The 22,942-nt window shown below is 34.6% G+C and overlaps 2 protein-coding genes across 5 annotated transcripts in view; one reads left to right on the top strand and one right to left on the bottom strand.

The window, feature by feature from the left end:
* Positions 1 to 20,609, top strand: part of ABCB7 (ATP binding cassette subfamily B member 7) — a 113,228-nt gene extending 92,619 nt beyond the window's left edge. For 2 of the 4 annotated variants that reach the window (XM_050776332.1, XM_050776331.1), the window contains exons 9-16: positions 1,374 to 1,548; positions 2,537 to 2,694; positions 3,606 to 3,769; positions 3,928 to 4,057; positions 7,835 to 8,006; positions 10,646 to 10,749; positions 13,650 to 13,757; positions 20,304 to 20,609. In XM_050776332.1, coding sequence (XP_050632289.1) covers positions 1,374 to 1,548; positions 2,537 to 2,694; positions 3,606 to 3,769; positions 3,928 to 4,057; positions 7,835 to 8,006; positions 10,646 to 10,749; positions 13,650 to 13,757; positions 20,304 to 20,519 — 1,227 coding nt within the window. In that variant the 3' untranslated portion in view covers positions 20,520 to 20,609. Of the gene's footprint in view, positions 1 to 1,373; positions 1,549 to 2,536; positions 2,695 to 3,605; positions 3,770 to 3,927; positions 4,058 to 7,834; positions 8,007 to 10,645; positions 10,750 to 13,649; positions 13,758 to 16,075; positions 19,898 to 20,303 lie in introns of those variants that run through there. The other 2 variants (XM_050776333.1, XM_050776334.1) reach the window with 2 other exon arrangements.
* The window catches only part of LOC126946291 (motile sperm domain-containing protein 1-like), a 415,617-nt gene that overhangs the window by 242,858 nt on the left and 149,817 nt on the right, over positions 1 to 22,942 (bottom strand).

The raw sequence follows: 22,942 nt of genomic DNA, 5'->3' as shown, positions 1-22,942 counted from the left end.
CCAGTAAAAGGAGATGTGGAGGTAGAAGACAGTGATATTTGACCCTGACCCTATGTAGGTCTAGGCTAATGTGTGTGATTATGTCTTAGTTTTTAACAAAAAAGTTTAAAAAGTAAAAACAAAAAACAAAAAACCTTAAATAGAAAATAGCCTATAGAATAAGGATATGAAGAAAGAGAATACTTTTGTACAGCTGTACAATGTGTTTGTGTTTTAAGCTAAGTTATTAAAAAGAGTAAAAAAGTTTTTAAAAATTTGTTTGTAAAGTTACAGTAAGCTAATTTTATTATTGAAGAAATAAAATATTAAATAAATTTAGTGTAGCCTAAGTGTACAGTGTTTATAAAGTCTACAGTAGTGTACGGTAATGCCCTAGGCATTCATATTCACTCACCACTTCCTCACTGACTCACCTAGAGCAATTTTCAGTCCTGCAAGATCCATTCATGCTAAGTGCTCTATACAGATATACCATTGCAAATCTTCTTTACCATACTTTTACTGTACCGTTTCTTTGTTTAGATATACAAATACCATTGTGTTACAGTTTTCTACAATATTCAATACAGTAATGTGCTGTACAGGTTTGTAGCCTAGGAGCAATAGGCTATACCATATAGTCTAGGTGAGTGGTAGTCTATACCATCTAGGTTTATGTAAGTACACTCTATGATGATTGCACAGTCAAAATTACCTAAAGTATGCATTTCTCAGAACATATCTCCGTTGTTAAGTGATGCATGACTATATACCATTAGCATCTTGATTCAGAATGAACAGTAAGCTAATCAAATTGACATGTAAATTCTTGACTCTCTTCTATCCCTCAGAGTGCCTAGTATAGTGCTTCCCATTAATTCTTTCATTTATTTGTTCATTTTTCCATTTAACAAATAGTTACTGAATGCCTCTTATGTGTTCTAAGTGGTTTCACAGGGGAGGGTGGTAAAAAAAAGATTACTTTCTAATCCCTGCTATCCCAGAATTTTATACTGTACTGAAAGAACTTAAGTATGCAGGTGACTAGATAAGAAGGCATAATGTTGTGAGGGTAGTGGGAATTGTCAATTCAGAGTCTCAGGGGAAGGCTTTGTGAAGGAAGTGTCATTGAAGATTTTGTTTTAGATCTGGGTTGGAATTAGCTAAGCATTCAGTAAATGTTCATTGGGTGAATTTTGTGGACTTTTCAAATACAATTCATTATGGAAAGCTGCAGGGATATCATAGTACAATATATTGAAAGTCAATTTTTAAAATGGAATCTACAGTACAAAATTGTATTCATACTTGAAGTCTGATGAAAAGTATACTGATCACTTAAGAGAATAAATTTTAATTATACTTGCCCATAGTTATTTTTATATATTTTGTAGTATTTTAATAATGAAAGATATGAAGCACAGAGATATGATGGATTTTTGAAGACGTATGAGACTGCTTCATTGAAAAGTACCTCTACTCTGGCTATGCTGAACTTTGGTCAAAGTGCTATTTTCAGTGTCGGTTTAACAGCTATAATGGTGCTCGCCAGTCAGGGAATTGTGGCAGGTAATGGGTCTGTGGCTATCACATTTACAGGCTGTTCAACTTTTATAAAGATTAATGAAAGGAATGTGTATGCGTATCTCTTAATTATAAAGGATGTTAAAGTGCTTTAACATCCTTGGAGTACTTTTCTCTTTGTATCAGAATGTATTTGCTTGATTGTTTGATAATGGTTTTTTAACTTCCTTTTGTTTAGTGCTGGCTCACTCATTGATTGGAATTACTGTTTGTAACTACCTGATCTTTTAAGAACAACTTTTTTTTTAGCATCTAGTTTTTCTAATTTTTCTTGTAGACTTGTAGAGCAATGTAATTAATTTAGTGTTTAGTTCAAAGGACTAAACTGCAAACACTCTTTTTTTAAGAATTACCAGGAACCTTTTAATCTTTCTACTCCTTTTTTTACTTGCAAAACACTTCAAAAGTAAATGTCTGCTCCTCCTTTCTGTAAACTCCCCCCACCCCCACTCAGTTAGTATTCATTCATTCACTGTGACCTAAATATGTTTTCCACATATTTAGGTCACAACAACATTTTGTTGTTGTTGTTGTTTCATTTTGTTTCCTTTAACTTGATGTACATCAAAATGGTTTATCATCCTTAATCGTGATGTCTATTTTCTCCAATTTATAATGTATACTAATTTTTAAATTTCTATGTTACACTACAAAGAAACCGTTACTAGTGTCTTAGGGAAAAAAGAGAAACTTTTTAGCCTTCCATTTCTATCCTCACTTAAACCATTCTTTTTTGTGTATTATATATAGTGTATAGGTGGGCCTTTCCCATTCCTCTTAACATATACTAAGTTCCCTGTATTACCTAAATCATGGATTAATGCTTTGAAATTGAGTTGACATAAGAGTTATTGCTGATTAAGAATATTTTGTTCTGTGATAATAGACTATAAACCTCTCTATCTTAAATTGGGAAAGTATGTAACATTTATCTAAAATACCCTTTTTTTTCTTCTGCCAATTGCATATTAAGGCACCCTTACTGTTGGAGATCTAGTGATGGTGAATGGACTGCTTTTTCAACTTTCATTACCCCTGAACTTTCTGGGAACTGTATATAGAGAGACTAGACAAGCACTCATAGATATGAACACCTTGTTTACTCTACTCAAGGTAGACACCCGAATTAAAGTAAGTAATCCATATAGCACCTTTTCAAAAGTATGTGAACATCATCCCATTAGTAGGATTATTCTAGGAATATTCCTATATCACCACGTTAGCAAGCCCAATTTCTTTTACTTGCAGGAATTGGCAGGGGAGTGGGGTGCTATCACCTGTATTAAGAGGTTGTTAGAGCTTTCACTTCTGTGTTTAAAAACCTAGCCATGCATGGTGGCTCACGCCTGTAATCCCAGCATTTTGGGAGGCCGAGGCGGGCAGATCACCTCAGGTCAAGAGTTCTAGACCAGCCTGACCAACATGAAGAAACCCCGTCTCTACCAAAAATACAAAATTAGCTGGTTGTGGTGGCACATGCCTGTAATCCCAGCTACTCGGGAGGCTGAGCCAGGAGAATCGCTTGAACCCGGGAGGTGGAGGTTGCGGTGAGCCGAGATCGTGCCATTGCACTCCAGCATGGGTAACAAGAGCGAACTCCGTCTCAGCATAAATAAATTAAATAAATAAATAATAAAAATCTTACAATGTTAATGAAGACTTATACTAGAAAGTAAATTTTGTTAAGTTGAATTATTTGTACTTACACTGAATTTAGTTATCTAATAATGACACAGAATGTATGATTGCCTCTCCTCGCATCCTCAACCCCTTTCCTCCCCTGCCCATCATCCCTTCTCCCTCCCCACTCCCCCCGCTCAAAAAAAGTTGCTCAGAAACCAAAACATTCAGGGTTTGTTTTACCTTGGCCATGAAGCATGAGAAAACAAATCTTTAATTGCATGCTTGGAAGTGGTCTAAGTCCACTTATAAACCTCCTTCTTTTCCATAATTTCCTTTTTCTTTCTGTGAATTAGAAAATTGTCTTCATAGCTGTACTCTAGGCAGTGTGTAAAGTGGCTTTTTTTTCTCTTCCCTGCTAGGACAAAGTGATGGCATCTCCCCTTCAGATCACACCACAGACAGCTACCGTGGCCTTTGATAATGTGCATTTTGAATACATTGAGAGCCAGAAAGTCCTTAGTGGAATATCCTTTGAAGTCCCTGCAGGAAAGAAAGTGGCCATTGTAGGAGGTAGTGGGTCAGGGTGGGTAATTTAGTTATTTGTAAAATTCTGTATTATAGACTGATGATTCCCAATGTAATATTTTTTTCTTTATTATAATGAAAATGATTACTGGTTTAAAACTGGGTTTTCCTAACATTAATAGGAGCTAAATAACCTTTCTTCATCTCCAATTTCAGGAAAAGCACAATAGTGAGGCTGTTGTTTCGCTTCTATGAGCCTCAAAAGGGTAGCATTTATCTTGCTGGTCAAAATATACAAGATGTGAGCCTGGAAAGCCTTCGGAGGGCAGTGGGAGTGGTACCTCAGGTATTTAAAAACAGAAAAAACCAAATTTTTGGAAGATTTATTGGGTTGATCAATCTGTAACTAGAACAATTTGAATCAAGGGATCAACATATGCTACTGAACTAGTCAATATTAGACCCTACCAGTGAAGTTCTGGTACCAAAAGGGATTTTTTAAAAAAGGAAAGGAAAAAAACTTGAAGGGAAAATCTGCATGATAGGAAGCCCTGGAATGATAGCATAATAGAATAGAAAGAGCACAGACCTGGATGCTAACCCCATCTCTAACCGTCATTAGTTCTGTGGCCTGGGGCCTCTGTTTTCTCATCTGTAAAATAAGGATGCCATTTATCTTTTAGGATAGAATTATTATAATTATTATTATGGATTAGAGATAATAAATGTAAAATACCAAATCTATCACATAATTGTTCAGAAAATGAAAACTACTATTGTAATTTGGAACAGTTTTCAACATAGTGGATTTATAATAATTACAAAGTAGCTTGACTGCCAACCTCAATTTTGTATGCCTTGTTAACCACTTTGCCTTCAGTACCAAGCACAGTGCCTAACCCATGTTGAACATTTAATAAACATTTCTTGTGTTACTTTGGAGGGAAAATAAATTCAAAGTAAGGTCTGAGAAGTTAAGAAGTAGATAACCTTTATAGGATGTGAGCTTTTCTATGATGAAAGCTTATAGAGAGACGTGGGAATTAGTTGTAGCCAGTATGTATTATAAAGTTGATTTCTGGAGCCAGAATCAAATCCCTGGGAGAGTAGATCAAAATATGGGTAGAGGAAGAACTGTAAGAGAGTTATTGAACGGGGATATGTGGCTTGCAAAATGTCCCCCAAATGATCCCACACATGGACTCTTCTCTGTCCTCTTTTTCACTGAAAATCCCACATGTTAGCATGAGTCATTTAGAGAAATTATTGGGTAACTATGTGAGATGATGGAGATGTTAATTTGTTCATTATAGTAATCATTTTACTATATGTATCTCATAACATCATGTTCTATACCTTAAATATATACAATACCATTTATAAATTTTAAAAAATCATATCATTTAAATTGGATTAGATAATCTAATTTAATAATTCCAGTTCTTTCTCACATACCCCAGTTACGATTTTGGAGGACTATGTGGGGCCCAGAAACCTGCCTTTTTGAAAACGCCTCCTAGGTTATTCTGTTAGAGATGTTTCATAGATTGTATGTTAAGTAACGCTAATCTAGCCCGGGCACAGTGGCTCACGCCTGTAATCCCAGCATTTTGGGAGGCCGAGGCAGGCAGATCGCCTGAGGTCGGGAGTTCAAGACCAGCCTGGCCAGCATGATGAAACCGCATCTCTAGTAAAAATACAAAAACTAGCTGAGCATGATGGCAGGTGCCTGTAATACCAGCTACTCGGGAAGCTGAGGCAGGAGAATTGCTTGAATCCAGGAGGCAGAGGTTGTAGTGAACCGAGATTATGCCATTGCACTCCAGCCTGGGCAACAGAGCGAGGCTCAGTCTCAAAAATAAAAAAGAAAAAAAGAAAGAAAAAGAAACACTAATCTAAACTGTGTGTCAAGTGAATTGGATTCTGAGCTATGACTACTTAGGATTCAGTGTCCTCATCCATGTAAATAGATTCCTGCCATTCTCTTGGGCTTTGTAACAATTATCCTCATCCTTTTGAGAAGTAGCACATTCACAAAGGGAAAATATACATGATCAAAAAACAAAAGACTTTCATCCTCATTGGAGGCCTTAGCAATATAAATTAAGTCAACAACAGGATATGTGTCATTTTTTCACCTATCAGATTGGCAAGGATTTTGAAATTCCTAATATTCAGTTTGGGCAAGACTGTGTAAAATGGACAATCTCTTGTTTTGCTGGTGGAAGTATACAGCTTTCCTGACAAGCAAATTGGCAATGTTTATCAAGTGCCTGAAAAATATTCATACCCTTTATTCCAATAATTCTGCCTGTAGGAAATTTTAGTAAGGAAATAAACAGAGATGTGAACAAGTCTTTATATGCAAAGATGTTCATTACAGCATTATTTATAGTAGCATCAGTTGGAAACAATGTAAATGTCCAACAGTAAGTAGATGGTTACATTATTATCATAGGATCAGAGTCATGCAGCCATTCATAAATATTGTGTTTTTAAAGAATATTGTCATGAAAAATATGCAAATACAAAGTATTAAAAAGGAGGATAGGAAGCAAAATATAGTATCCTGGTTTTATAATACTAGATGAATACATTTCAGTAGAGAAAAAAGATAGGAGAGAATATCAAAATGTAATAGTAGATCTTGCTACATGATGGGAATATGGATTATTTAAGTTTTAATTTATTACATGTATATATTTAAGATATCTCACATGATGTTATGAGATACATATAATTAGGTTACTGTAGAGAAGCAAATTAACATGTCCATCATCTCACAGTTACCCATGTTTTTGTGGCTAGAGCAGCTAAAATCTACCCATTTAGCAGAAATTACACAAAAAAATCAGTATTTATTTTATATTAGTTTTTGTATTTTCAAAATTTCCACCTAGCATATTTAGCTTTTTCCTAAATATAAATTATTTAAAAATAAGCAGTTTCTGTTTATACAATGAGCTTATTGAGTTTAAGTATAATCTCAATATGAGAAATTTTATTAATAATAGGTATATAAATGATTTAAATACTGTTTAAAGCAATATATGAAATTCTTGATCTGATTATGATGTTCAGGAAGATGGGTATCCTGGTTAATATGAACTAATGGAGTCATTTTATTTCACCTAACCATAGCCTTCCAACCATTTAGAGATTGAAAGAAAAATAGGGGATGGATGCTCACTTGAAGAAAATTAACTTTAGTGTGCCATGTGAGAATAAGTTGAAATATCAAATGAATGCTTGAAGTAAACTTTCTCCAAAAATATATATAGTGCATAAATTCTTTGTTTTCTGTTTTAATACCAATGTCAACGCTTCTTAGAAAATAGGAAAACATATTCAAACCTCATTAGTAATTAGGGAAATGCTAATTTGAACAAAAAGCACATTTTTCCCCTAAGAGTAGCAACAACTAAAAATTATTAATATCCAGTGTTTCTGAATATATGCGGAACTGGCACCCTCATATGCCATTGGTAGTGTGTACTTATACATTATTGGTTGCTGGTAGGGCCATATTTGGAAGACATTTGGGCAATAATATCAAAGGATAAATGTATGCTTAACTTTTAACTCATCAGTCTACTTCTAGGGATTCTTCTTACAGAAACACACAGGTGTACAAAGTCATATACATAGTTTTATTCCAACATTGTAGTAGCAACAATTTGGAAATCACATTAATATCCATCAGTAGGAGAATATATACATAAATTATGATGTTTCCATAGTATGGAATATACAACTGTTAAAAAGAATGAGTTAGTTTTCTGTTATTGACATGGACAATCTCCAGGATACGTTAAGTGAGAAAAGCAATTGCAAAATAATATGTGTAGAATGACCACACTTGCGTTGGGGGGAAAAAAAACATATGTTTATATATATAAATTCGCAGGAACAAGTCTGGAATGATACACACTAAATTGTTTATGATGACTACCCCTGGGAAGGGAATGGGATTTCGCAGATGAGGGATGATGAAAGGGACTGTCATGTTTTACCCTTTATGCCTTTGTCTCTTTACTGTTTGAGTTTTTAATAATGAACATATATATAGAGAGAGATATAGATATAGATATAGATATATATTCATTCAGTATATCTGCTTCAGGATGCTGTCCTCTTCCATAATACTATTTATTACAACCTCTTATATGGAAACATCAGTGCTTCACCTGAGGAAGTGTATGCGGTGGCAAAATTAGCTGGACTTCATGATGCAATTCTTCGAATGCCACATGGATACAACACCCAAGTAGGGGAACGAGGACTCAAGCTTTCAGGTGATCAGAGATTTTAGACCTGCCCCCTTCTTGTATACTTCTTTCAAACTCTAATTGTCAGAGCCATGTTTTAGAAAATGTGATGAGAGACTTCAAAATGTAGTGCTCATTGAGTCACATTTGATTGGGTTACTAATCTTCTAGCCCTCACTGTAACCAATTCAACATACTAGTAACTATTCTCAAGTCATGCAAGTCTTTTTTTTTTTCACTTGCAGCTACAAACACTGTAGGTGTTTGATATTAAGTTATCAAAATATGCTCAGATCATTACTAACTTGTTATCTATAGTCTTCATGATAAAGCAAAAACAGTATCATTCTTTACCTGGGAAAGTAGTGAGGGTAGGGAGAAGTAATTTGATAATGAATAGTGTATATCTCTCATCATAACTTCCTAGATCATTAGATGTTTTCAGTACTTTAGACCTCTTTATATTTGATCCTGTTACCTGCTATATTTTCCTTACAGCCAACTTCATTTTCATGTCCTTTGTTCTGTGGCCAAGGATATTTTGAGGCTTATACATTTCTTGTTAAATGTTTAATTATGAGATTGCTAGGTTTAAGAATGAATTACCCTAAAATGACTGATTTTTTTTGGAGGACACAGAAAAATGTTTCTTTACCCCCAAATTATTTGAATTTCAAAAGTATAGCAATGTCTAGTTTAGTTTGGGGAGGAAATGTATCCATTATAGATAGAGGTAAGGCAAAAATAGAATGAGAAATACTCTATGTGAATTTTAACGAATCCCCATTCCTCTTCATTACAAACTGGCTTCATTTATTAGATACACACTATGTGCAAGCTACTATGCTAAATGATTTGAAAGTTTAAAAAATGAAGCATAAACAGGTCTGTTTCCCAGGAATTGGCAGTCTGTTAGAAAGTTTTGGGCTAGGTTTAGAAAATTTTAAGCAAAGATTACTTTCAAGTTAAGTTGGTTGGGTCATTACCTGGTAGTATAAGATGCCGGTATCATTCCAGTCCACATTTGCACTTTATTACTGCTTTTAATAGGAGTAATTTCCAGTTATCTGGCCCACCCCCAAATTATGTGTCCATTTGGCTAATTCTGGTGATCCCTAATTTATCATGTAATATGAACTAGCCCTCTTAATGCATGACTTTGCCTCAGCCAGCTATGCTGTGTTCTGTTTTGTAATCTTATTTTTCCTTTCTGCATGCCTGTGGGGGATAGGAATAGCTAAAGGAATTTTATTCTTACCTATTTCCCATTTCCTTACAACCATACCTCTCAAAATGAGCAATTTATTATTTAGCATCTATGCTAATAATTATGTTAGAGAATAAACAGACATTTCTTCTCCGAGTTCCAAAGTACTATTGAATAGAATTACAATGTAGTTGGTTTCCACTTGAAATTTGAGAGGCACTTCAAAACTAGTCCTTCCTCTGAATATCTACTTCTTTGAGGAACTTTCTGCTACTGGGTTGATAGGTAGGCAGGAAGATAGTACTTATGGTACCTGCCTTGTTAGGAGAATTTTGATCTTGTGAGGTGGGGAAGCATATGGCTAGCATAAATATAAACTTACTAATATTAAAAATAAGGAGCCCCTTTATAGGCCAAAGAGAATAATTGTAGAACAAGTAAAAATAAAAATATTTAATGTACCAGATAATGGTTAGAGCTTATTTCTTAAAGAGGTTACTTAAGCTGAAAAATATGTTTTTTCAGACATTGATAATGTATAATAGACAAGAAAAGAAGCTAAAAGGGACATAGTCAGCAGAGTACCATCTTCTGTACTTCCAACTATAGTTCTATATAAGATTGATGACCTTAGACCTACAGTAGTCCCAGTAATAAAAGAAAGTTTTCTATACATTTCACTGCATATTTTCCCTATTTATTTAAGAAATACTTTCAAAATATTTATTCTTGTGTTTAGGAATAAATGTGGGCTTACACATTGTGATAAGAAGAGCATTGGACTGGAATGGGTCTAGTCCAGGTTCTTGCTCGGTGACCGTGAGCAAATCACTTAACTTTTCTGGGCCTGTATCCTTTCTATTTTAAAAAGTTGATATGCTAGAGACCTATAATAAATACCTAAATAAAGGAAGAGATATCTAGTATATGCCTTTAACTTTGAAGAATGCTGTGAAAATAATAGCTTTCTGTCAAAAAACAATCCTTGAGAATACTGGCTGAATGCTACTTTTTTATCTTAAGAGACGAATTCAGTTATTCATAGTTTAATGTCTTCAGGTTTCAGATATTGATTTTTTTGGCATTGTCAATTCTGTCATTGAAATTTTCTGAGATTGCTGTTCATTGAGAATTATCTGTAATATAAAGTAACACATAATGAGCATACTTCTGGTAGAATAATAATAGTAGAATCAAAGTTGTTACCTTCCTGCCTCATTCTCATTCTTCCCACCTGCTATGAAGTCAGAATTCAGTAGTGCATTCATGTTTAAGGGAATGTAATTTGTCAAAAGATATTATATATGAACTTCAACTCTACAACTCAGTAAAATGAACTGTGATCAGGAGAATAGGGAAATGTTCAATGTATTACTTGGTGGTTGTAATCAATGGAAACACTAGAAACATAAAATATGCATGCACTATGCTTCCTTAAAGTAAACTTTTCCTTTACCAGGAGGAGAAAAGCAAAGAGTAGCAATTGCAAGAGCCATTTTGAAGGACCCCCCAGTCATACTCTATGATGAAGCTACTTCATCGTTAGATTCGATTACTGAAGAAGTAAGTTATGATTAAAATATAAAACTCTTTATTTTTTTATTTTTATTTTTTGATACTTTAAGTTCTAGGGTACATGTGCATAACGTGCAGGTTTGTTACATATGTATACTTGTGCCATGTTGGTGTGCTGCACCCATCAACTCGTCAGCACCCATCAACTCGTCATTTACATCAGGTATAACTCCCAATGCAATCCCTCCCCCCTCCCCCCCCCGTGATAGGCCCCGGTGTGTGATGTTCCCCTTCCCGAGTCCAAGTGATCTCATTGTTCAGTTCCCACCTATGAGTGAGAACATGCGGTGTTTGGTTTTCTGTTCTTGCAATAGTTTGCTGAGAATGATGGTTTCCAGCTGCATCCATGTCCCTACAAAGGACACAAACTCATCCTTTTTTATGGCTGCATAGTATTCCATGGTGTATATGTGCCACATTTTCTTAATCCAGTCTGTCACTGATGGACATTTGGGTTGATTCCAAGTCTTTGCTATTGTGAATAGTGCCTCAATAAACATACGTGTGCATGTGTCTTTATAGCAGCATGATTTATAATCCTTTGGGTATAAATTTATAAGAAAAAACAAACAACCCCATCAGAAAGTGGGCAAAGGATATGAATAGACATTTCTCAAAAGAGGACATTCATACAGCCAACAGACACATGAAAAAATGCTCATCATCACTGGCCATCAGAGAAATGCAAATCAAAACCACCATGAGATACCATCTCACACCAGTTAGAATGGCAATCATTAAAAAGTCAGGAAACAACAGGTGCTGGAGAGGATGTGAAGAAATAGGAACACTTTTACACTGTTGGTGGGATTGTAAACTAGTTCAACCATTATGGAAAACAGTATGTCGATTCCTCAAGGATCTAGAACTAGAAGTACCATATGACCCAGCCATCCCATTACTAGCTCTTCAATATTTAATACTTGGAAGTTTCAGTAAAATGGCTGCATTACTTTGTATTTTAAATAAACTTCAATAGTAAGTGCTATAGAGTAAAATGCCTATCTCCCCTTTTCCATATGGCAAGTGTTGATGGTAAGAATGCCAGGTTGCATTGAACTAGAAATACCACAGTGTTAAGTCCATTTGCAAATGTGTCTCCTTTTGGAACTATGTGATAACTTATGCTGTTGTTGCATTGCCCCTGCATCTTACAAAGCTGTAGGAATCACCTGATATGCTGACAAAGGAAGAAAGTTTCAGTCTCTCTCCTATTGCCACTTAATACTCATTAAAATAGTCATGGAAGTGATTGTGAAACCTGTGACATAGTACATACCAGATAGTCTTTCACTTATCATGGAGCAACTCATGAGATGCAAGTCAGGCATACACAAGCTGCAGTGTTGGTATCAATTTGTATTCATTTCACTGGAAGTGTTATGAAACACCAAGATGTGACACTGATGTCATGACATTGCCCCACAGCTGCGTTAGATTTCATAGCAACATCTTTACATTACATACAAAAGTCTCAACAACAATGGTAATTTCATTATCATATCCCCTTAATCTAGAACTGAAGATAGACAGATGCATTTGTCAATTGCCTTCATTCAACTACCTTTTAATTCAATACATAGTGTAAACCTAGTGTTGAAGGATAGGCCTAATTCAGCTTTGCAGGCTGTGTGACATAATATTTGCATACAGAGTTAAGTTTCAGGGCCCATTGTTTGATCTGCAGCATATTTAAAGCAATTGAATTTTGAAGTGAATTGGTTAGCCTGGGGATTTGTTATATTTAAAGTGAACCATAAGCAGGACCAGACCCCATTCATAGGAAAAGTAGGAACATGCTTATAAGAACTTTTTACCTAAAAATGTGTCATACTACCACAAACTAAAAGACCTACCAACAGTCATTATTTGAATCATACAGCTTTATTATGTCAGAGAGCATAACCCATTAAGAGCCAACAGACAACCCCCCAAGGGGAGGAGTTATTGGAAGATTTGGTAAATTTTAATGGGCCTTTTAAAAAAGTCCAGTGTCTTCAGTAGGATGTCAGAGTTTAAGTTGTTAAAGGTTAAAAAAGGAGTCCTCACAAACATAACAGGCTTTCTTAGTATTGGCCTTGTACCTTATTATCAGTCTGCCCTAGTAAAATATAAGATCTTTTCCTGGGTAACCATTTGCTCTTGATAATTTTATTCCTTTAATAAATAAAATGTTCAGAAATATTCATAGGAAATTTGGGTATATCCCTATTCCCCACACTGCTGTTTCCATCTAGCTTGCTGTACTTAGACCCAGGTTTCCAAGTATAGCTGAATATATACACAACTCTTATACTTTACAGGGAATAAACAAAAATATATTTCTGAGATGCATTAGGAAGTCAGAATGCTTTTGAAAAAGAGGTTTCTGCAGTTAAAAATATACAGTTATCATTGTTTCCCCTTCTGTCCTCTGAGTTTGAACTAAGGAAAAGCAAATGTTCCTATAGTCTTTGAATCTCCCTATCTTTGGATTATTTTGAATTTCTCTCTGTCCTATCACTTAAGTCTCTCCTCATTTTAGTTTTGTTCTCATTGGTAAACATTATATGTGGCTATGTTCCTGTTATCACGAGAGTTGATATGTTTACTACTTATAATGTTTACTACTTTCTCCCAGATTTTGTAATTTTGAGAAATGTTGCCTATCTTAAAGAATTTTTTTCTATGATAATGTGATCATATTTGCCTTCTCTTTTTGCTTTCTCCCCTTCCTTTTAGCAATTAGATTAGGTGTAATATTTGGTATCAGTATAAAATTTACATAATAAAAGATTAACTGGCATTTTTTGTGTTCCTTTAGGAAATGTATGATTATTTTAATTTACATTTGCCTAATGCATAGTTCTTTTTATTTTCTCCTGTTCTTCATATTACCAAACTTGCAGACTATTCTTGGTGCCATGAAGGATGTGGTCAAACACAGAACTTCTATTTTCATTGCACACAGATTGTCAACAGTGGTTGATGCAGATGAAATCATTGTCTTGGACCAGGTAAGAGATTTAACTTTGAAGTTTAGTATTTGAGGAACACTGGAAATTGTTATAGATACAAGAAGCTTAAATATTGTTTCTTACATTATTTGGTTGAGATTGAATCCTGATAAGATTCTGTTTTTAGCCCCTTTTGATTGGAAATAATGCATGTCACTTCCAAGAAGGAATAAACTATATTAACTCACTCTCTATTAAAGTATTACAAACAAAAGTTTAATCAGGAAAGCATTAAATCTTCACAATAGAAGCAGGTTTTCAATGGTGCATATATAAAATAACTTTTCTGCATTCATTTTTGCTCTGAATAGACTATTTGCTCAGTGTCTTTGCTGTATTATATATTTTTATTTTTCTAATACCTGCACATACCCTTGATGGTTAAAAGAAAATTACCATAAAATAAAGTGGTCATTTTCAAACATGGTCATTTTTATTTTATGTTTTTCCTTCTCGGGAAAGTAAGAAAAATATAGCCTGCTTTATCTCTTCTAAGGAAATTACTATACGAGTATACTGTAAAAGTCTAGACAAATCAGAGTACCACTATTGTGATGGGTAGATTTGAAAATTGCAATAATTTTTATTTTCTCCTTCCTGTAAGGACCTCTTCTCCCCACACCCGCCTAGTACTTGATTATTTCTAACATTATGCAGTTTTCTACCCTGCATTCAGCCTTTTCTGTAATTATTTTTCCCTTCTAATAAATATATCTTCAATTCTTTATCATTTTGGTTTTTTTTTTCTTTTTGAGGCACGGTCTTACTTTGTCACCCAGGAGTACAGTGGCACGATCTCAGCTCACTGCAGCCTCGACCTCCTGGGCTCAAGCAATCCTCACACTTCAGCCCCCCAAGTAGCTGGGACTACAGGCACGTGCCTCACGCCCAGCTAATTTTTTGTAGAGATGGGGTTTCACCATGTTGCCCAGGTTGGTCTCGAACTCCTGAGCTCAAGCGACCTGCCTGCCTCACCCCGACAAAGTACTAGGATTACAGGCATAACCACCACGCCTGGTCACATTTTGAAAACCTGTGTAATAAGAGTTTAGAGAGAAGCATTCTCATGTACTATCTGTATATTGAACTATTTAAAGGGACTTTTTCACTCCACTAAAATTTCTTATAGGGTATTCAGTGTTGTGGTTTGTATACTATTACCTTCATAAGTTGCTTGCATGCTTATGACCCTAGGCCTTTCTGTTGGTTTGTTCTTAAATATTTACATTCATTACCAAACTGATTTTTCCGGTATGGTTGTACCAGAATGTCTTAAATGGGAAATTTTGTAAATATACCTTATTATATCATTGATGTTCAAGAATATTAAATAAAATCTGCTACTTTTTTATAAGCTTTCTGATTCTATGCAGCCATTTAGTGAGAGCCTTTTTTTACAAATAGAAGTTGTTAAAATATGTTAGCAGGCATGTGATCACCTGCCTCATGCCATGTAATTCATAGTATCTATACACTTATTTTATACCATTGCCACTTGGATTTTGGGTTGTAATTGGACCTAATTTATTACTGATCATTAGCAACTGTGTCTAAAGAAGAATCTCTTTATTATTCATAATTTGATGATTCTGTAGTTGTCTGATTATGAACATAACAGATTTTCATTTTCTAGTGAAACTAATATGACCTTAACTTTGACTAATAATCTGTCACCTCTTTGTTCTGTCAGCAATTTCTTATAGTAGTGTTAATGTTAAGACGGCATATCTAGGGAACTTCTAGTTAAACGTGGAAGGTTGGATACATTTGTTTATCTCTTCTTCCCCTAACCATACTAAAATGAAAGTTAATAAATAAGTATAATAAGTATAAAGCCATAAGGACAAAATAATAGGAGAGGAAATAACAGTGGACAAGAGATATCAGCAAATTGGGGAAACTGGTAAGTAGGTAGATTAGCAGAGCTAAAAAGTTCAATACTGTGTATGAAAAAGAGAGAAACATCAATTTTTAAAAAAAAGCAAATTGATTCATGTTGTAGACCCCTGAAAAGGCTCAGGAATTGAAGGCACCAGGTATGATGAAAAGTGGTGATAAGCATGAGGTTGAAAGTAACAATTAAGTGTAAGACTGCATAAGAAATAAAGTTCCTTAGCACGAGTCTGGAGATTTACTTATCAGGAAATTACTGGCTTTGGACACAAGCAGACCACCAGGCACATTAACAATGAAGGGAGAGATTAACTGAAAATCAAAACATACCAAAGGATAGGACCACAGGCCCTCTTGTGCCACTGGCTCCAAGAACTTTGCCAACCAGTTGTTTATTTTACCATCACTACTCCTTTCCTCATCAGCAAATAATTGGAGGATTCTTCTCTGGAGAAACAAAAGCAGCCCCAGGAAAAAAAAAAAAAGATACTTGTATTTGGGAACCCCAACAAAATGTCCAGATATCTACATAATCATCCTACCATGAAGTCCACTGGTTTAGAAGGCATCGTAATGCACACAGAGCTTCCGGTCAGCCTTTCAATGCTCTATTCTTAAATGTCAGTGGATAGACCTCCAAAACAGAAAAAAAGGAACTCAATGGAAAATGTAGACTTTCTTAATATGCTCAGAGATCGTGGAAAATATAGTATTTCTAAAATAAGGACAGAAGAAAAAAAAGTAACCTGTAATCCCAGCTACTTGGGAGGCTGAGGTGAGAGGATGACTTGAGCCCAGGAGGTGGAGACCAGCCTGGACAACATAGCGAGACTCTGTCTCCAAAAATTAAAAACAACAACAAAAAAAAAGTAAAGGAAACTTATATGGCCTGATCTGTAGGATATATTGGTAAGTGGAAAAAAAAAAGTAGATATAAAAGAGAATATAGCATGCTACCTTTTGCAAAGAAGATAGGGAAAAAAAGAATATATGTATATCTGCTTATTTTTGCAAAAACAAACTCAAAGGGTAAACTAGAAACTAAAGCAATTGGCTGCCTATGGGATGTGAGTACAAAGGGTTAGATACAGAAAAGAGAATGAAGTTTTAATATTTTACTTTTGAACCATGCTTAGTATTTTTATACCTTCAAAAATAAAATTAAATCAACAAGGGGAAAAATAAAAATTAAATACAAACAGAAAGAAGTAAAACTAATTGCATATAAAATTGCTAACATAACCACCCAGAAGAAAAATAGAATTAAGCCAAGTAACTTTTGAACATATTACTTTGATTATATACCCTTCGTGGAATATATTTTAAAGACAAAAATAACCCAAAGGAAATTCGAACTTAGTGTATTGTTGGTAGTAGTGTGGGGGTAACCATTTTGAGACTATTTTTGTGTATAGTGTAAGATTGAGCTTATGAGTAAATACATTGATGTTGTGAAACAGATCTCTTGGGAGAAGAAAGATACAAATATGGAATTGGCAAAGAAGAGGAGACCCTTGCGATATATTGGAATAGAATTATCAGTCTGAATTTATGATTTTAAAAAAATGTCCTAACTCTGTTCACTGAAGAGGCCTAGAAGCAGTGAAAACCCAGTAGTAATGAGTATACTTGGCAACCAGATCTTGGGCACTAAATACTGTTCCTCACTAAAAGCAACCAACACTCTTTGGAGAAGTAGTTGATTCCTGATCTGGGTCAGGGAAACTAACGAACACAAGTCATGAGGACACAGGAACCATTTTGAATGAGCTCCCACTAGCCAATTGGGGCATAAAAAGAATAATGACACTAATTAATTATAATACATTGAATAAAAAACATCTATGCATCCATGATGATACTGCTAAAACAAAAATTATCAAGGGGAAAGGGACAGTTCCCCTTTAGGAAGAAAGCCAACTAACACATGAAATGTAAAAGGAATTACAAATTTAGAAAATCACATTTTACAGCCACCATTGTAATAATTGATTCAGGTAAGGGTCCTCACTCGTTGCTGAAACCATGTGGTGTAAAGCTATTGAGGCTAGAATATTTGCACGGTTTGAAATTACCATAGATTACTTACTAATTAGAGAAAAAAATACCTTGAAAATAGAGAAATAGAGAAACTGGTAGATGTCACCTTAACCAAATGATCAAACCTAATATCAGTAATGGAGCAAAATTGAACTCATGTACCTCCTGATGTAATGCACTGAAGATATATTATCTTTTCTTTCTACCCAAAATGTTTAACCTGGGCTGGGCGTGGTGGCTCATGTGGGTAATAACAGCACTTTGGGAAGCAGAGGTGGGAGGATTACCTGAGCCCAGAAGTTCGAGACCAGCCTGGGCAATATAGCAAGATCCCATCTCAAAAAAACAAAAGTTTAGCCTGGATCTAATAATCAGAAACAACTAGACAAATACAAATTGAAGGGCAGTCTTTTAAAAGCAGGACTGGACATTTTAGAAATATCAACGTCACAAACACACACACACAGACTAGAACAAAGCTGTTATAAATTCAATGCGTTGATCCTGATTGGATCCTAGATGGAAAAAAAGCATAAAGGACATTATTGGTACAATCGATGAAGTCTGAATATGGGCTGTATGTTAAATAAGAATATCATATCATTGTTCAGTTTTTTTTGTTGGGTTTTTTGTTTTTTGTTTTTTATTGGTAGAGATGGGCGGGGGCAGGTATCTCCTCATGTTGCCCAGGCTGGTCTCAAACTCCTGGGCTCAAGCAATCCTCTCATCTCAGCCTCCCAAAGAACTGAGATTACAGGCATAAGCCACCATGGCCAGCCATTGTTAAATTTCCTGAGTGTGATATAGTTGTATTTAAGTCATATAGGAGAATGTCTTTGTTTTTAGGGGATACATGCTAATGAAATATTTAGGGGTGAAATGTAATGATGTCTGCAGCTCATTCTCAGATGGTGTAGCAAAAAAATAATGTATATATAGAGAGAAGGTGAGGTGGAGAAAGCAAATGTAAGAAAAAATAACGGTTGCCAAACTAGGAGAAGCATATAGTGTTGTTCATTGTATCACTCTTGAAATATTTCAACATTTTAAAATGGGTTTGGTAAATAAATAAATAAAGGAACGACCTGAGAACAAGATTTTAGAAATGAGAAATGTCTTTGCTGAAATAAAGTCGAGAAAATCTCCAAAAGAGAGAGAATATAGAGAAAAGATCAGAAAACAAGAGAATTTGTCTTAAAAGTCCAACATCTGACTAGTGGTAGTTCTAGAGAGGCCAGAAACAGGGGAGGAAATTGTCAAATAATAGGTTGTTGCAAAAGTTATTGTGTTTTTTGCCATAGAAAGTAATACCAAAAAAGTGTCTAGAACTTCAGAGCAAGAGTTTCTAGATTGAAAGGGCCTGAGGACCCACCACAATGAATGGAAAGGAAAAATAAAGCTATATCAGGGCACATTATCATACAACTTCAGAATTGAGGATGTAGAAAACAACGTAAAAGCTCTGAAGGAAATATCTCTGGGTGGTGGGGGGAAATAAACTAATAGATTACCTAATGTAGTTGATTATGAGAAAAATACTGTTGAAAAGGGTTTTGTAATTCTGTAATAAACTTTAGAGAGATTTCCAATAGTGACATAGAAAACTAAGCAAATGAAAAAGAAACAAGCAAGTTACTAAGTCTAGCAGGATTAAAAGACTGTATAAGAAAATGTATATATAATCCTAGTACCTACTTAGCTAAGCAGGGAATACTTACATAGTTGTAATAAGGTAAACACTGAATCAAAATTTGTGATGTAACTGATGTTATTAGGAGAGTAAATGATGGAGTAGTGGGAATGTGGGATAGTATGAGTGTTGAATCTCCGTATTCCATAATAGGGAGTTAGTAGATAATGCCAGAAATGAATAAATCAAGAAACAGCAGTATAACCTTACATGTAAATACTTAAAAGTAGGCACAGACAAATTTCAGTTATTTTACTTAAGGGTTTATTGTAAAAGTCCTGTTCCCAGGAATACCAGTAAAAGTGACAGAGTTCCTTTTGTCTCTCAGCATGGTTAACCATAGCTATCAAGAAACAAATTAATTGTAGATCAGAGTTTGGAATCTATACCACCAAATCTTTGCTGTGTTAAGTTTAATAACCATTGTTAACAAAAACAGCTACTGGAAGAAGTAAGCTTTTCATTTTCATTAAATCTTTTTATTTTATGAAATCTTTTTTATTTCAAAGTACACATAAGGATTTAAGGATATTATTTTTAAATCTTTTAAGTGCCTGTGTAAATAGCAGTGCTTTTGATTTGAATATTTTCTGATTACGGAAAATATCACCTTTTTACATTTTAACCTTCCCTTCAAAATGACAAATGAAACATTACAATTTTATTTCCTTTAAGTAAAATGGTGTTTATGGTATTAGAAATTTTATAGCCTTTTGTTTGTTCACTGGCACTGGATAGCTCAACAGGAAGGAAAGCATTCCTACCTAAATTTTTTTTCACTTATACTGTGTATGAGGAATTGGGAGAAGTATTTTAATGAATGCAAATCCTTCAAAATCCTTAGTTAGAAAGTATTTGGTATTTTCAGTTATTATGCTAGTTAAATGACCTTTCTCCGTGTTTCTCATGTGTTTGCTTTTTAGGGTAAGGTAGCCGAACGTGGTACCCACCATGGTTTGCTTGCTAACCCTCATAGTATCTATTCAGAAATGTGGCATACACAGAGCAGCCGTGTGCAGAACCATGATAACCCCAAATGGGAAGCAAAGAAAGAAAATATATCCAAAGAGGAGGAAAGAAAGAAACTACAAGAAGAAATTGTCAATAGTGTGAAAGGCTGTGGAAACTGTTCGTGCTAAGTCACATAAGACATTTTCTTTTTTTGTTGTTTTGGACTACATATTTGCACTGAAGCAGAATTGTTTTATTAAAAAAATCATACATTCCCATTTTCTATAATTCTTCTTTTAGATAAGATTTATTTAAAAGGGGATTTGAGTTTTACATCTTTCACAATCTATTTAATGCGGCATCTGTAATTATCCCCAAATTATTTTCTTGTCACTGTCCTGGTTGTGCTCAATGCATAATTTTTGCTACCTGTTTGATATTACCACATTACCCTCTTGAAGCCTGACATTCATTTGATATCTATAGCCAGATGAATCAGATTGGTTTCCCAATTTTTGTAGTTTTTAAAACCTCCTTTATGCTGACAATTTAGAGGGATAGTGTCTGTTTCTTAAAATGAAAGTAAAAGAGGATAGTGTAAGTTTATTGTTTCTTCTCCCTCCTCCCTCCAATTGAAATTGATGTGAAAATGAATTTATAAACTTTTAAAATTAGAATGTATCAGAAATAGACATGCATTTATAGTTTGATGTCTTACTCAATAGATTACTTACTGTTTTTTTGTTTTTAGACAGATTCTGACTCTGTCACCCAGGCTGGAGTTCAGTGGCACATCTCGGCTCTCTGCAACCTCTATCTCCTGGGTTCAAGCAATTATCATGCTTCAGCCTCCCAAGTAGCTGGAATTAGCATGTGCCACCACACCTGGCTAATTTTTCTATTTTTAGTAGAGACAGCGTTTTGCCATGTTGGCCAGGCTGGTCTTGAACTTCTGACCTCACATGATCCGCCCACCTTGGCCTCCCAAAGTGCTGGGATTACAGGCATGAGCCACCATGCCCGGCCTATACTTAGAATTTTTGAAGTATTTGCAAATATGTACTTTTTGAAGGAAAAAAACCTTCATTCTCCTTTTGCTATTTAGAATATTCTTCATCATTAAGCAGCACCATAACTATCATCTAGTGATTAGAATTTTATTTTTCCACAAAAAATGAGGCATTGTTTTTGTTTTGGACCAAACTACACAATTTTCTTTAAAGATTTACAAATTCCTATGTAATTTGAAAGTCGCTATACTGGGAGTAATCTGAAAAGCTTAGAAAGTACATTTATTTTCTATTGCCATCTTAAATGTGCTGCTTTTTCTATTCAAAGTTTACTAAGAAACAAGTAAATGGGATGTCGTGCATACATACACATGCTCACATGTGTATAAATCAGTGTCCATTAAAAAAATATTAACATTTAGGTAAATAGAGTATTACATATTATTCTCTTTAGATGATCAAGACTCTAATCTGTGTTGACACTTCAGAATTTCTTTATTACAAGATCTTCCCTTACTTTTCAGTAATTTAATTAGTTTCTTTAAGCCTGACATAACAAGGAAGAGCCCAAACAACATAATCAAGTTTTACCTGCTAGAATTAATAAAATACTGGTATACATTCACTTAGAAAGTTCTCTTTTCCAGTATGAACTTGCTTTCATTTGTTTGGTAGTAATCATTCAATTCGAAAACATAAGCACCTCATGAATGGCCATATAACTATGTAATAAGGTTTTATTTCTCAGAAAAGGTCCTAATATACTTACTTTAGTGGTTTATAGTTTTAAGAAAATTTTCATGATAATTTGATATGAGAGAGATTAGTATTGTTGACATTGGTGGGTGGATAGCTGATCTTATCTAACTTAGGTGCCCACTCTTGTTATATAAAGGTAATTTGGTAAGTAACATGAAACCAGTATTTCATAGTCTTTGCTACCAGAGTAAGTGATGCAAGATCTTCTTTTTAAAGCTAGAGTTAATACTGAGATGCATAATCAACTGAAAAATGGATTCGGGTTTTTTTTGTTTTTTTTTTCCTTTTCAACATTTCTTACTCTGAAACCATAGTTGTTACTGCTCTTCTGGCAGCAGGGAGCACTTTTAATGAATCCATTGCATTACTGGAAATGTGGTTAAAGTCTCAATATAAATGTTGCTTCTCTGTTAATTCCCTCTATACATTTCCAGTGATGCTGATGGAAAAGATTTTGCTTAACCACATAAACAAACACATAATATTGAAGTAACTGTCAGTAATAATTCATTTTGAGGTGTGAATAGTGTTCAAAGTAAGTTATTTTATGATATGGGAAAACTGTAGTCCAAGAAGTTTAGGAGTGTTTCCAAGGTGTGGATAATTTTCCCACTAAGAGATATGAAGCTATTTTGTTTTCATATGATTGCAAGTGGTCCCTAGTCCATTGTGGTCATTAACCATTATTTTCAACTAACAAAATCTTAAATTACTTGAAAAGCAGTTATTGTAGGGTCCATAACTAAGTCTTAAAGGCATTTCTTTTAACCACTTCATATTAAGGTGGTTCTATACAGGGAAATAATAGACAAATGGAGATGAAAGAAAAGCTTCCTAGGATG

Source organism: Macaca thibetana, chromosome X (assembly GCF_024542745.1).
Source record: "Macaca thibetana thibetana isolate TM-01 chromosome X, ASM2454274v1, whole genome shotgun sequence".
Lineage (NCBI taxonomy): Eukaryota > Metazoa > Chordata > Mammalia > Primates > Cercopithecidae > Macaca > Macaca thibetana.
This window is presented reverse-complemented; position numbering and strand designations above follow the sequence as displayed.